The 13,856-nt window shown below is 48.0% G+C and overlaps 2 protein-coding genes across 2 annotated transcripts; both read left to right on the top strand.

The window, feature by feature from the left end:
* Positions 1-788: 788 nt before the first annotated feature.
* LOC131287108 (tyrosine-protein phosphatase 3) lies at positions 789-4,053 on the top strand. The gene is made up of 2 exons (XM_058316127.1): positions 789-1,093; positions 2,497-4,053. The coding sequence occupies exons 1-2, from the start codon at positions 789-791 to the stop codon at positions 3,824-3,826; spliced, it is 1,635 nt and encodes a 544-aa protein (XP_058172110.1). The 3' UTR covers positions 3,827-4,053.
* Positions 4,054-8,073: 4,020 nt separating this feature from the next.
* LOC131289273 (hypoxia up-regulated protein 1) lies at positions 8,074-13,531 on the top strand. The gene is made up of 3 exons (XM_058318491.1): positions 8,074-8,078; positions 10,167-10,523; positions 10,588-13,531. Exons 1-3 carry the CDS (start codon positions 8,074-8,076, stop codon positions 13,160-13,162), a joined length of 2,937 nt encoding a protein of 978 aa, XP_058174474.1. The 3' UTR covers positions 13,163-13,531.
* Positions 13,532-13,856: the final 325 nt, after the last annotated feature.

The raw sequence follows: 13,856 nt of genomic DNA, 5'->3' as shown, positions 1-13,856 counted from the left end.
GTCACTGTTGTTGGATTAATCGTTTCCTGCTCTCCAGGTAGTGAAGGAAATTTTCCCAACGTTACTAAAAGCAAGGAAAGTAAAAATAAAATACAGAGAGACTGTGTCAAGTGCGAGGGTGTGTGCCCGCTGCTGGTAGACGGGAGATATCAAATCTCGTTTTATTTGAACCACCACCTAACGGCCTACCTAACGGGGCAAGGTCGACGTCGTCGAGGCCGGGTGATCGGATAAAGACAAACGGGTTTCGACAGACCACGGTTCGTGTACATGTGTGTGTGTGCGTTTTTGGTGGCGAAATCATCGACGGTACGCTACAAACCACGAGAAGCCAATCAAGGGAGTGGGAACAGTGCAACAAATTAAACTAGTACAGCCTCCGATTGTATCAGTTGTTGGAAGTAATCAAAATTGCTCGGTAAAGTCTTGAACTTGTGCAATAACCATATCATAACATCCTTACCCTCCAGTGGAAAGACGGGAGCAAAGGAGAAAAGTTAATTTACCGTGTGACGTGTGAAAGTGGGATTACAAGGAATTCTGCACGTACTTGACGTCGTTGATCAGCGACATTCGGTTCCGTTACCTGTGTGTGCTCGAAAAAAAAAAGACTGCACTGTGAGACAAGTGAGAAGTGATCTTCTCACCGGTAGCATCCGAGATTGCGCGACGGACTCACTACAGTTCGAAGTGAGTTCAAAGTCCAAAGAAGAGGAACGTAAGAGGAGTGAGCTCACCAAGGCTGTTAAAGCTCACGAAGGGAAAGAGGGTGTAAAGACGGTTCAGCCATGACCCTGCCAACGAACAGCACTTCGACGGTGGCGGAGGACGACTCGGACATGTTTGGGCCGCCGCACTCGTCGCCACCGATCCGCCGCAACCGCCCGAAGGTGCCGATGATCTCGCCCCAGCTGAAGCAGCGCGAGGTGCGCAAGCGGATCCTGCAGCTGTGCGTGCACAAGCTGGAGCGGATCAAGGACTCGGAGCGGAATCTGCGTCGCTCGGTGTGCATCAACAACACGTACTCGCGGCTGACCGACGATATTCGGCGCGAGAAGCAGCACAAGCTGCTGATGCTCTCCAATCTCGCCAAGTAAGTGTCGCATACTCGTTTCGATACAGTGTTATTTTAATTTGTGTGTCGTCAGGTATCATCATAAGAAGGACGCAAACCACCGAACCATTTAACGGTTCAATTAGGGTTTTTAAACCGGCCCATAGGACGCGGATAGAAGAAGGAGAAAGAGAGAGGAGAGAAGGAAGAAGCCGAGCGGGGGGAAGGTGAGAGGGATTTTCTCGCACGCTTCTCGCGGAGGCACGCGTTTTGTTCGCGTGTGTATTATGTTGGTTTCGTGTTTTCCCACTTGACACGGCGAGACGCGTTTATGACCGTGCGTCGATTTCCTCGCGAGGAAGCTCGTGTGGAAGAGGGGTGTGTGTATTGTGATTTGCTAACATCTTCTCCCAACGGAGGTTGCTTTTTATTCGCTTCGAATTTTCTCTTCCGTGTTTAAACCTCTCTTTGTCTCACTCTGTGCCACGCGACGAACCACGCCAAGGGCGAGTGAGGTGGCGTGGACAGAAAAAAAAACACAAGAATAAGAGTTTGCGATGCGATGAGAGTGGCTGCGGTGGAGATTTAAAAATAGTCCTCGCACAAACATTCACAAACACACGAGCATACGCACCTGAAAAGGAGCAAGTGTAAATTTTCTTATTATGTGTATCATATACAGTTGAAACTTTTACGCGAAGAAGAAAAGCTAACACAGCTGGGTTGGAATCTTAATAGGAGAGGAAGGGTGAGGGGTTCGGTTGTTAATTTTAGACTGTCACGGGTGGAGGAAAGGAAGCTGCTGCTGAAACCGATACCTTCCCGATATCGAGTGGATAAAGATACCCGCTCTTGGGTAATACTGCAAACCCAAAAATGGGTACTCTTAAAGGGAGCGGAGCGTGGGTAATGGCGGGGGGAAAAACTAGAAGGCAAAAACTAAACCGTTAAAATGCATAAAGAAATCCTTCATAAGAACGTCAAAACCACCGCTATAGTTCGAATGATGCACTTTTCTCACTATGTGTGGGGATATATGCGTGTGTGTGTGTTTGTTAAAGATACCATCAACCTGCTAACAACAGTTGGTTTTTGTAGTAACCAAGCAATAACTAAAAAAGGAAACCTCGAGGATCTTACCTGGTCATCGAAGCAGCCTACGCTTGCCGGACGTCGTCACCTACGTCATTAGCGTGAAACGTCATCGTGGAGGTCAACAAAAACAACGTTTGACGCTCGACGGTCGGAGATTAATCGATTTACTTGCAGTGCTTTGAGTTTTTGCTTGCATCGGGTGTCGTGGGAATGAAATAGGGAGTTATAGATTGAATTGAAAGGTGTATGAGAGTGTTACATTATTTTATTTTTAGTAATCGTTGTTTTTTGTTTTTATAAAAAGTGTTTTACTTATTTTTTTTTTCTGTCCTACGTGCTCGTTGCAGGTCAACTGACAGCAGCAGAAAAGAGTCGGAGGAAGACGATCCGTCTGCGGACGATTGTATCAATAACAACATTACCAATGCCAACAACAACAACAGCAACAACACCAACGGTAGCAGCAACAACCACCACCATCACCTGCATCCGCACCACCACCACCATGGCGAGCACGGCGAGTTCGTGCATAACAATGAAAACATGAACAACAACTGTCAGTTGCAGCATAACCATAATCTAGCCTCGCACCAACACCACCACCACCATCTCCACCACCACCTCATCCACCAACGATTGCCTCATCCCCACTCCGCGCCCCATACGGACTGCAATGGAACGTCGAGCTCCTCAGACTCCTCCTCCTCCTCATCCTCCTGCTCGGAGCTGCTGACGTCCACGACGATGACGACCAATGGCTCGACGGAGGCGAGCGACTGCAGCAAGCCCTCCGGTGCCACGGTGCCATCGTCCCGGAAGTCGTCCTCCGAGGTGGAGACGGACCTGGAAACGCTTGACCGGGAGCTGTGCGCGCTGGACGCCGCCATGCCGCTGGTCGATCCGGAAATCACGCAGGGCGCGGAACAGCTTGAACAGGCGATGGTGTCCCGCAAGCGCAAGTTTGCCTCCATCGACGACGACGACAGTGACCGGTTGGTGCGGGAGGCCCTCTCGCAGATCTACTTTCCCAGTGCGGGCCGTCTCCTTACCGGCATCGACGATTGTCCGCCGACCACGACGACGGACGGTGGCGCAGAGGGTGGCGCGGTCGAAGATCAGCAGTCGAAGGTGACGAGCGTGAGCGAAACCATCGGTGACCTGTCTCCCAAGCGACCAAAGATCGGTGATCTCCTCGAACACCATCACCACCACCACCACCATCACCACTACCAACTGCATCCGTTCTCGCACCCGTTCCTGCATCCGTTCCATCCACTGCCGGATCTGAGCGGCTTCGACTACCAGGTGGCGCACCATCACCAGAAGGAGTTCGAGGTGATCATGGACGCGTTGCGGCTCGGGGTGAGCAATGGTGGTGCGATGGCAGCCGTGGTGGCGGCCAAATCGGCCGGGGCGGTCGCAGCCGCCGCAGCAGCAGCCGCCGCCGCCACCGGAAATGCCACCGGAACGGCGATGGGTTGCGGTGTCGGTGGAGCAGCAGCCGGAAACGGTCACGGGCAGCCGGTGGCCAGCTGCAATACGGCGGGAGGTGCCAACTCCATCGCTCCCACCCCTACCACCACCATCGATTCCTGCGGCCAGGCCGCCATGCTGATGGGCTCCGACGGCGGTGCGAGCGTGTTCCATAATCTCGTCGTTACGTCGCTGGAAACTTGAAAGTAGGCCGCCAACCAACTTCTTCTCCCCCTCCTCCTGTTGCTGCGTCAACAATGCGCTGCCCCGACAGACAAGAGACGCCGATGGACATGACACACCACACTAGGTTAATGATGAAGCCTCCTGTATGTGTGTGTGTTTGTGCGGGGGTGGTGCCATTTGTGTGCCGCTAATGTAATTCTTAATTTATTTGCCCTTAAACAATGTACCAACACCAATATACACACACACACACCCACACCGACGAAGGTGAAGAAGGTGGATCGCCTAACAACGCTCGAAAGGAGAAACGAGTCGGGAAGGGGTGGGGAAATTGATTTCACTTTTCCCTTGAGATAAGCAGCGGCGGGTACGCACACGGTTCGAGTTCCAAAGGCGTCACAAAGTTTTCCACCGGTCCCCGGTGTGTACCGCTCGCCTCTGAGTCTAGGTTTTTTTCTGTGGAAAAACCATGCAAAAGAAAACAAGGAAAAAAACCCACTTAATACTCCACACAGATTAGGAGGAAAATACGAAGAGAGATGATAGACGTTGAGTTAGACAATTTTATTTCGAGACACCTCGATTGTTGTTCGGAGGGGGTTTTCTTATTCCTCTTCTTCACTCCACCGTTTCGTTTTCGCCTTCGGTTTTGGCGTTTGGTTGTTTTTTTTTCTCGTCTTTAGGAAATTTTAGTTCTAATAATGTTTGCCCAAAAAACATACACACACACAAACCGTACGCACCGTACATTCGCCCTAGGGTTAGTTAGGGAATCGTATCCGCTTAGGTAATTAACTAATGCTTACTCCTTATTAATTTTATTGTAATTATTTTATTTTTATTACCATTAGTTTGTTAACCATGAGTCAGGGGGCCGTTTTTCTGCTACATCATTTCGCAAAAGAAAACTCTGCCATCTCATGCCCTCAAAAAACACGGGGGCCCCACATTCAGCTTTTTGACCAAGGGAAGGGGAAGGAAAATAACGTGCATTAATGGATGGGTACGTGGAACATGTGAAGGTGTCTAGTGATATTGAGAAGTGGTCGCGGACACAAGTTATGTGCTAATAATGATGTGCAACAGGTCGGAAAAAGGGGAAAAACGGTATTTGCTCCTTTTGATGTTCCTTCAATGGCCCCAAGGAAGCGCAATGGAAATGAAAAAAGGAAGGAAGAATGGTGTATCCAAGGGAAGGAGGAAGTTTACATCAAACTTTGCAGAGAAATACTTGTGGTTTAGTGCCAAAAGTTGCGAATGGAAAACTCAGCAACAAACTCCACGGTAGGGTTTTAAGGAAATCACAGGGAAACAAGTGTCGTGCACTAGTTTGACGATTGGCGAGCGGAGGAAGGGAGGAACGGCGTAGAAACACCCATCCGTCGGTAATAGTGGAACCCCGGTTTCCGGCAAGGGTGATGTGTTTTTCTTTTCTTTTCGTTTCGTGGCGAGTTCGTTTCGAGATCGTCTAACGGTCAGCCGCGCACCGAAACCATTTTTCGCTCGCCCGCAGGTGCCTCCCTGCACACGCCAAGAGCCCACCCTATAAGCTCGCTGTGTGTGATGAGATGTGAAATAAGTGAAAGTGCGCGGCGGCAGGCCTACACTAAAGACGCGGAGCAGGAAAACAGACAGAGGAAGAAAAACATTTAAATCGCACAACGCGCGGCGGTGTGTCTCGCTGGCTCTGGTTCGTTTGCGTTCGCTTGGCCAGGGTTTTGCGATTATGAGTCTGACGACAACCAACGCGACCACGTTGGTGGAGGTCTCCAAAAGCACCCAGCATAACACCAAAACATCCACCCGTCCTCCCAGCAAGCTGTGGAACAGGGGTCTTCATATCGCTTTTAAATAATTTTGTTCATTTCATTCTATCGACAACCATACGATGGTTGAAATATTCTTTGTAAAAAGCTTAAAGTTCATGCCCCAGGAAAATGACAAAAAAAAAACATAAATTATCTGTCAACAAAAAATAGGTTGCCTACCCCTGCCCTAGAGCGCTTGACGTCGCACTTGGTTGGCTACGGCTACTACGATTACTTATTAACCAACCTTTTGCGTCTTTTCGCCCCCCCCCCACGAAAGCAGAGCTTTATCCGTGGCACACTTTAGCGAAAACGGTACCGGATAGCTAGCGAGGGGATGGAAAGGGGGGAAATAGGAGGAGAGAGTATTAGTGTTGGGGTCTCGCGAGCTGAGAAGAGCCTCCGGAAAGGTTGGTGCCACACTGGGCATTTCAATACGGATGGGATGTTTGATTTTCTTTTTCTCTTTCCGTCTGTCTGCCACCCCTACCTGGAATTGGAGTTTTCATGTCGGTTTTCCTATTCAATCATCCTTCATCCCCCCCTCCCGCTGGTGTTTCTGAATAGTTTTTCCAAACGACTATGATGTGCGTTAGCGGATTAAAATCGTTCGCCAGTAGAGCGATCGGGTTCGCAAATTCTTTACCACGTTTTTCACTTCACGTGTTGCACCGCGGAGTTCGGAGTTGGGGTTCCTCGGTTTCCCCCCCAAGCACCAGGTTTCTTTCTTGCTGTGACTCCCAAAGCTCACTATATCGCGACTTCTATTGTGCTGCCGCGCTGGAAAACTGTTTCGCCGTTAGGTCTCGTGTTTCGCGTTTCCTAGCGAAGGAAGCAAAGAAAAGAAAAACTTCAAGTGTCTGTTGGTCGTTGGGGGGGGAGGAGCGAGTGGAAAAGCAACCTGAAGAGCTGTAGTTTGCGAGGAAGGGTGACGATAATATACCGTTGCTTCGGTATCGTTGTATCTGTGTGGCTAGGTGTATCTTGCTGGTGCATTTTTCGTAACGTTTCGAATTTTCCTGCGCCCTTCTTCAACGACGCCTGTCAAAAGAAAAAAAACACACAGCGGAGTTTTTCCACCCCTTTCCCCTCTCTACCTTTCGACTGTTTAAACTCTCCCTTCCCCACGTTACAGTAGTTACCTGCCCTCGCTTGTGCCGTAGCTACGATGGCAAGCCATTCCTCGATTGATTTCCCATTCACCACCACCTTTTCTTTTTCCTTTCGCTTTTTTTCCGATCGTTGTGAGATGTGCGCACGTAAGCTATTGTTCTTGCGAGTTCGAATGTGTTGTAGTAGAGCAAGAGCGAGAGAGAGGAAGACAAAACAAAAATCTAGTTCCAATTTTCCTTTTAAGTTTTCCCGTCTGTACGAATTTGATTCGCATTTCAAAGTTTTGTGGCCAAAAAAAAAAGAGGAAACCCCTGTTGGAGTTAATCGAAATCGAAAAATCAAAGTGACAAATCGGACGAACCGGAATGCGGTTCGCAAAACTACAGTTGTTGTAGCTAAGATGTGTAATACCAAAACGAATCACGGGGCAGCAGAGAGTAGTTACGGTGGAAGACAGTGCTAATACCAATTGAAAAGAAAAAGTAATAACGTGAAACCCAAATCCCAAATGGGAAACCCCAAATTTAGCTGTTGAAGATTTATAGAAAAAAAAACTACGAGGAAAAATTGAACCCAAATCATGTGCCGATGGACTCTGTTTCCTTTTAAATTTGTCGAACAAAGAAAACTACACAAAAAAAAAATATGACAAGAAAATTGAAATACAAAGAAAGAAGTGGTGAACTGTAATGTAATATCTAGCGTAGGTGAACAAACACACTCGTTAACACTCGCGGGCTCAAATGTTCCGTAAAGAGAAAGGGAAAGTAATGTATATGCATAAATCAAAACTACCCAAGCACACAAATAATGTAGAACGAGTAGAACTGATTATAGAAGAAGAAATGGTAATCGCAAACTAAATGCACACATCAACAAACACAAAGATGAAACATCAGGAACAAACAACTCTCTTTACAAGAATAGCGTGGCAACAGCGTGAGACGGTGGTTATTGGAGGAGGAAAGATGTTTAAAGTTTTGGTACAAGTGCATTCGCATCTAGAAGTGGCCTCTTTCCTACAATTGCATCCTATTCATACATTTACGGTGTCGTTCCCCATTTCACCGCGTTCCCAACGGAAAAAAATTGAGGCAAAACTTACTTCATCGAGTACTCGCGTCAAGAGATACCTAAAGCTTAATTTCCGTTGGTGGAACGACCGGTGCAAAAAGGGGGAGCATGGAATCGGGATGTAAACAATTCAACACAATGACAACTTAAGAACAACAACTAAAACAGCAACAACAACAATGGGGAGGGAAATAAGAAATGAAAGTAAACAAAGTCTGTGATATTAGCAGTTAAGAGTGAGGGTTATGCGGGAAACAACTCTACTACAAAATGACGTAAGACAAGTGAAAAACCCAGATGTTTGTAAAAGAAACGAGAAACAAGACAGAGGGAAAGAGTGAGGGGCTGCAAAAAAAAAAGGGAACCAATAGTCGGCAAGGAAAAGGGAACTATGAAGGCATTAAAAGTGGAGAATGTTGTTTTGCTAAGAGAGAATGAGAGGAACCACAGAATGATGTACTGCATTAAAATATAGAGAGCAACAAAACCATTAATCTAAACAAAGGAATAAAACTGCGCCACAAGCGCTGGAAAGAACGGAGCAAGTGAAATAAATGGACATAAGTATATTATACATCAGTTAAATTACTATATTGATAATGACGTACAAGTTGCGCAAATGAAAAATCAAAAGAAAACAAAAAAAATTCAAAAAACGAAAACTTTGACAAAGATTTAATAAATAAAATGAATAAAAAAAACATACACAAAAATGAACGAGTGGAGTTAACGCGCGTTAAAGTGTGGATGCAGAAGGAAAGCTGAGAAAGAACAAAAAGAACCGAGTATTGACGAGTAAAGAGATAAGAGAACACAAAATTTACACTTTAAAAAGGCTTTCCTTCTATGCTTCTTTACTTACAATAGCGTACGACGTTTGTATTTAATCGTAGGAACAATAGGTTTTCCTCAGTTTTTTGAAAGTAGAGCATTCATCCACAAAGTGTATAAACTCCTTTGACTTATAATAATGAAATAGAGAAAAATATGGAAAAAACAAACTATGATTTATTTTATTCAAACGGGGAATAATGCAATCTATCCGAAAAACATACGAATATGACATCAAAAGGGTTCTACAAATATGTTGCTAAATTTATAAGATGTAGATAGCGGAAACGGAAGTTTTTATTACTATGCTTGAGATAACAGTCGGTGTTAGCTCTGTTTGTGCAACGGAAACAACCTTAAAACTCTTAGAAGCATACGGGCAACATTTTCCGCACATCTGGAAACTAGCACTTATGAGCAAGATTATGAAGCGGTGATTGGAAAAACAATCTTTATTTAGATCTACCGATACATCAAACAAGAATTTGCAAGTGGTGGGAGATTCTAAAAATAGAACTATGTTTTCGTGATTTATTACGCTGATGAAACAAAAAAACGTAGAACGAAAAAGGAAGTTCCCTTTTTGTATTTCAGTGTCTTCTCCAGTCGCGTGGATGACGATGAAGCTTGGTAGATTGACGATGAAGATCTAAACTGAGGAATACTAAATTGTTGATTATGAATAAGTTAAGCTGGCTATTGTTTTGATTAATTTGTAGTAATCAAAAATAGATTAAAACGTAATTAAACAAATTCGAGTTTTGAATTCGAGAAACAGTGTTGCCAGTTATAACCGTATCATTTCCAAAACAAAATCTGACGTTTGACGTTCTTAAATTGCGATCTAGTGGTGTTACAAATATTGGGGAATAACTTGACAGTGAGTGGAACTGGAGTTTTTTATCTAATTGATACAATGCTTTTTGTCCATGTAAGTTAGAAAACTAAATGATTGTGTAATAGACAAACGTACACATTTTGTGTCACACTTTTAATAAGGTTTAAACATTATTTCTGATAGTTTTGCAGCAATTTCTGTTTCATGGTTCTATCGCTTGGAACGCTGCGAACCTACTCAGTCGCAGATTGAAACTTTTGACAGCTGTCCACCTCTAGTGACTATTAGCGTCGAGAAATAACACGTCAGACGAATCGAACGGTGATTGTGGTTGGACATGCTGGCCTTTCTTCGGGATTGACCACTTTTTCTGAGCCGTGCCGTAAAAAGGCCACGCAATTGTCACTCGGCCATCGAATTGTAAAGACTCAAGCGAACGCTTCTACAGCTGGTGAGTGTATTTAAATCATCTGTTTCATAGAGATCTAGCAAAAGCCACCGTACGTTTTACCGGCCATACGTTGGCAGTGTGATAGCAACAAACGAGTTCGTGCCGGAAGAATAAAACTAACGGTTGTTGGGGGGTGTAAAAGGTAGCAACCCGTTGCTTGCCGTAAACGTTCCGGATGGTGCTTGGAAGGTGCCTTTCCTTCAACATTCCTCCATAATGGAATTTGTTTCATCACTTTTTCAGGTCCAGCGAAATGGTTGGTACACGTCACCGGTTAGTCGGTGGGGGGAGGGCACTGCTGCTCGGTTTGGTGGTGCTGGCCACGTTCGCCGCGGTGGCACAGGGAGCCGCTGTCATGTCGGTCGATTTGGGCAGCGAGTGGATGAAGGTTGGTGTAGTGTCACCCGGCGTACCGATGGAAATTGCCCTGAACAAGGAATCGAAACGGAAAACGCCGACAACCATCGCCTTCCGCAACGGAGACCGGGTGTTTGGCGAGGATGCACAAACACTGGGAGTCCGTTTCCCGGCCAACAGCTATGGCTACTTGGTCGACCTGTTGGGAAAAACGATCGATAATCCAATGGTCGATTTGTACCGGTGAGTTGAAGTGTAGATATCGGCACCCTGACATGGTTTTACATTTTGTTTTTCAAATTTTAAGCAAACGGTTCCCATACTACGACATTGTGGAAGATCCTGTCCGTAAGACGGTCGTGTTTCGGGCGGGCGAAGAGCAGTTCACCATCGAGGAGCTCATCGCACAACTGCTGCAGGTTGCCAAAGGGTACGCGGAAGATTCGACCGGTCAGATAATCACTGAGTGCGTACTGATTGTGCCCGGATTTTTCGGCCAGGCCGAACGTACGGCCCTGCTGTCTGCGGCGAAGCTCGCTAACCTCAAAGTGCTACAGCTCATCAACGACTACACGGCCGTCGCGCTCAACTATGGCATTTTCCGACGAAAAGAAATCAACGAGACGGCACAGTACTTCCTGTTCTACGATATGGGAGCGTACAAAACGTCCGCGGCGGTAGTAAGCTATCAGCTGGTGAAGGATAAGGCCACCCGCGAGACACACCCCGTGGTGCAGGTGCTCGGTGTTGGATTCGATCGGACGCTTGGTGGGTTGGAGATGCAGGTGCGCCTCCGCGATTTCCTCGGCAAAGAGTTCAACAAGATGGGCAAAACGAAGACGGACGTTTTCGGTAATCCGCGTGCGATGGCGAAGCTGTTCAAGGAGGCGGGCCGGCTAAAGAACGTACTCAGTGCCAACACGGAACATTACGCCCAGATCGAGGGTCTGCTGGACGAGCAGGACTTCCGGCTGCTGGTGACGCGCGAACAGTTCGAAACGCTCTGCAAGGATCTGTACGAGCGGGTGACGGCCCCGCTGGACAAAGCACTGACCGCGTCGGGGCTATCGCTGGACGTTATCAATCAGGTGGTGCTGTTCGGAGGAAACACCCGCGTTCCGAAGGTGCAGGATATTCTGCGCGCGCACATCGGCCAGGAGCTGGCGAAGAATCTGAACGCGGACGAAGCCGCTTGCATGGGAGCCGTGTACCGGGCGGCCGATCTCGCCACCGGATTCAAGGTGAAGAAGTTCATCACGAAGGATGCCGTCCTGTTCCCCATCCAAGTTGTGTTCGATCGGGAGGGTGAGAGTGGCAACCTGCGTCAGGTCCGGAGAACGCTATTCGGTGCGATGAATTCCTACCCGCAGAAGAAAGTGATCACGTTCAACAAACACACGGACGATTTCCAGTTCGCGGTGCAGTACGCCGAGCTGGAGTCGGTGCTAGGAGCCGAGGCCAACACACTGGGCTCGCACGAACTCGCCCGGGTCGAGCTGAGCGAGGTGGCGAAGAAACTGAAGGCCGGTGTTGTGGAAAATGTCGAGTCGAAGGGTATCAAGGCGCACTTTGTGCTGGACGATTCCGGTATCTTCTCGCTGGCCAACGTTGAGCTGGTGTTGGAGCGCACGGTCACGAAGGAGGAGGAGGAGGCCGACGAGACCACTTTTCAGAAGATTGGCAATACCATAAGCAAGCTGTTCTCGGGAGACTCCAACGACAAGCCGTCGGAGAAGGCACCGGAAGGCACGGAAGAAAAGTCGGAAGAGGAACCAGCTGAGAAGGAAACCAGCTCGAATGACAAGGAAGAGCAAAAGTCGACCAAGGATAAGGAAGACGGAAGCGATACGAAGGAAGGAGCCAAAACCGAGAATGGTACATCGGCGACGGGTGAGGAGAAGAAGCTTGAGGAAGGAGCGGAAGCCAAAAACGAGACGGTGAAACCAAAGATCGTAACGGTAAAGGAGAAGATTCCGTCGAAGGTGGAGCTAACGTACGTATCGCCACTGGAGGGTGATCTGTTCGAGGCGTCGGCGAAACGCTTGAGCGCCCTGGACGAAGTTGACAATGCCAAGAAACGTCGCGAAACGGCCCTCAACGCGCTGGAAAGCTTCGTGATCGACGCTCAGGTGAAGCTGGACGAGGAAGAGTACGCTTCGTGCGGCACGTCGGAAGAGATCGAAACAATCCGTAAACGCTGCAGCGAAATCTCCGAGTGGCTGTACGAGGACGGTTCCGATGCGGACGCTGAAACGTACGAGCGCAAGCTGGAGGATCTGCGAACGGTAGCCAACGAGGTGTACGCCCGCCACTGGGAGCACCGGGAGCGTCCGGACGCCCTGAATGCGCTCAAGCAGATGATCAACGGTTCCGAGGCTTTCCTGCACAGCGCGAAGAACCTCACGAAGGACACCAACCCCGAGAAGGACGTGTTTACACCGGTGGAAATAGAAACGCTCGAAAAAGCGATCCGCGGCACGATCGAGTGGCGCGACACGGAGGTGGAGGAGCAGAACAAACTGGCACGCAATGCGCCGGTCCGACTGACCGTGAAGGACATCACCGATCGTATGGCGATGCTCGACCGGGAGGTGAAGTATCTCGTCAACAAGCTGAAGCTGTGGCGTCCGAAGGTCAAACCAACACCATCGCCGAAGGTAGAGAAGACGGTCGTTGATGAGGAAAGTGGGAAGAAAGATGACGACAAGGATAGTAACGAGGAGCGAACGGAGCAAGGAGAGGATAAACCTGAGGAGGTCCTAGAGCAAACGCCCGAAATGGAAGAATCAGCTTCTTCGGAGACGAAGAGTTCGGAAGAGATCGATCCGACGAAGACTCAAAAAAGCAAGCCGGAAGTGGACGAGGAGCATACGGAGCTGTAGGTGGAAGGGGCACACTGGACACACGTAGGATGCTTAGCACAATTGAGACACACGTCTACTTCACCTATCCACCCATCCACCCCCTTTCTCTCCACTCACCCTTTCATCGCATCGGCATTGATGTAATTTAGTTCACTACAAAGTAACCCATTAGTCTCTTAGCTGTTCACAAAAACCTAGAAGTATCCAATTCGATATCCAGCAACAAGCAGGTGAAGGTGTCGAACTAGACGTGCGAGCGAGAGAAAGTCGTAAAGTCGTGTTATTTATTTCCCCTTCCGTAGGCAAACCAATCCTCCATCCATACTTCCCCTCTTTCTCAACCATCACCGCCTGATTTCATCCATTCCTTAGCGATCGAATTTACTCGATCTCTTTCTCGCCCTCTCTCTCTCTCTCCAAGGACCTTACGAAAGATGCGATCGGGAAAACCCCTTCGTGAGACCAAACGATTTTAAAAGGGTTCGCATGAGGAGGGGGGAAACGGTAGTTTTTCAGCAACCGGGAAAACGGACTTCAGATATGAACTGATATGAGCGAGGACTGAGTTGTGCTTGGAACGTGTCGGTGGGCGCGTTGTGATTCACCAGGAGAGAGGCTGCCTTCGTGTATTTTTCGTTTTGTTTATGGTTCGTTTTGTTTTGCAAAGCTCTCGTCGGTGATCACGTTTTGAACAAGGCAGAAGAGAAGGCAC

Source organism: Anopheles ziemanni, chromosome 3, assembly GCF_943734765.1.
Source record: "Anopheles ziemanni chromosome 3, idAnoZiCoDA_A2_x.2, whole genome shotgun sequence".
Taxonomy (NCBI): Eukaryota; Metazoa; Arthropoda; class Insecta; order Diptera; family Culicidae; genus Anopheles; species Anopheles ziemanni.
Note: the sequence above shows the minus strand (reverse complement) of the source record. Positions and strands in the feature narration are given on the sequence as shown.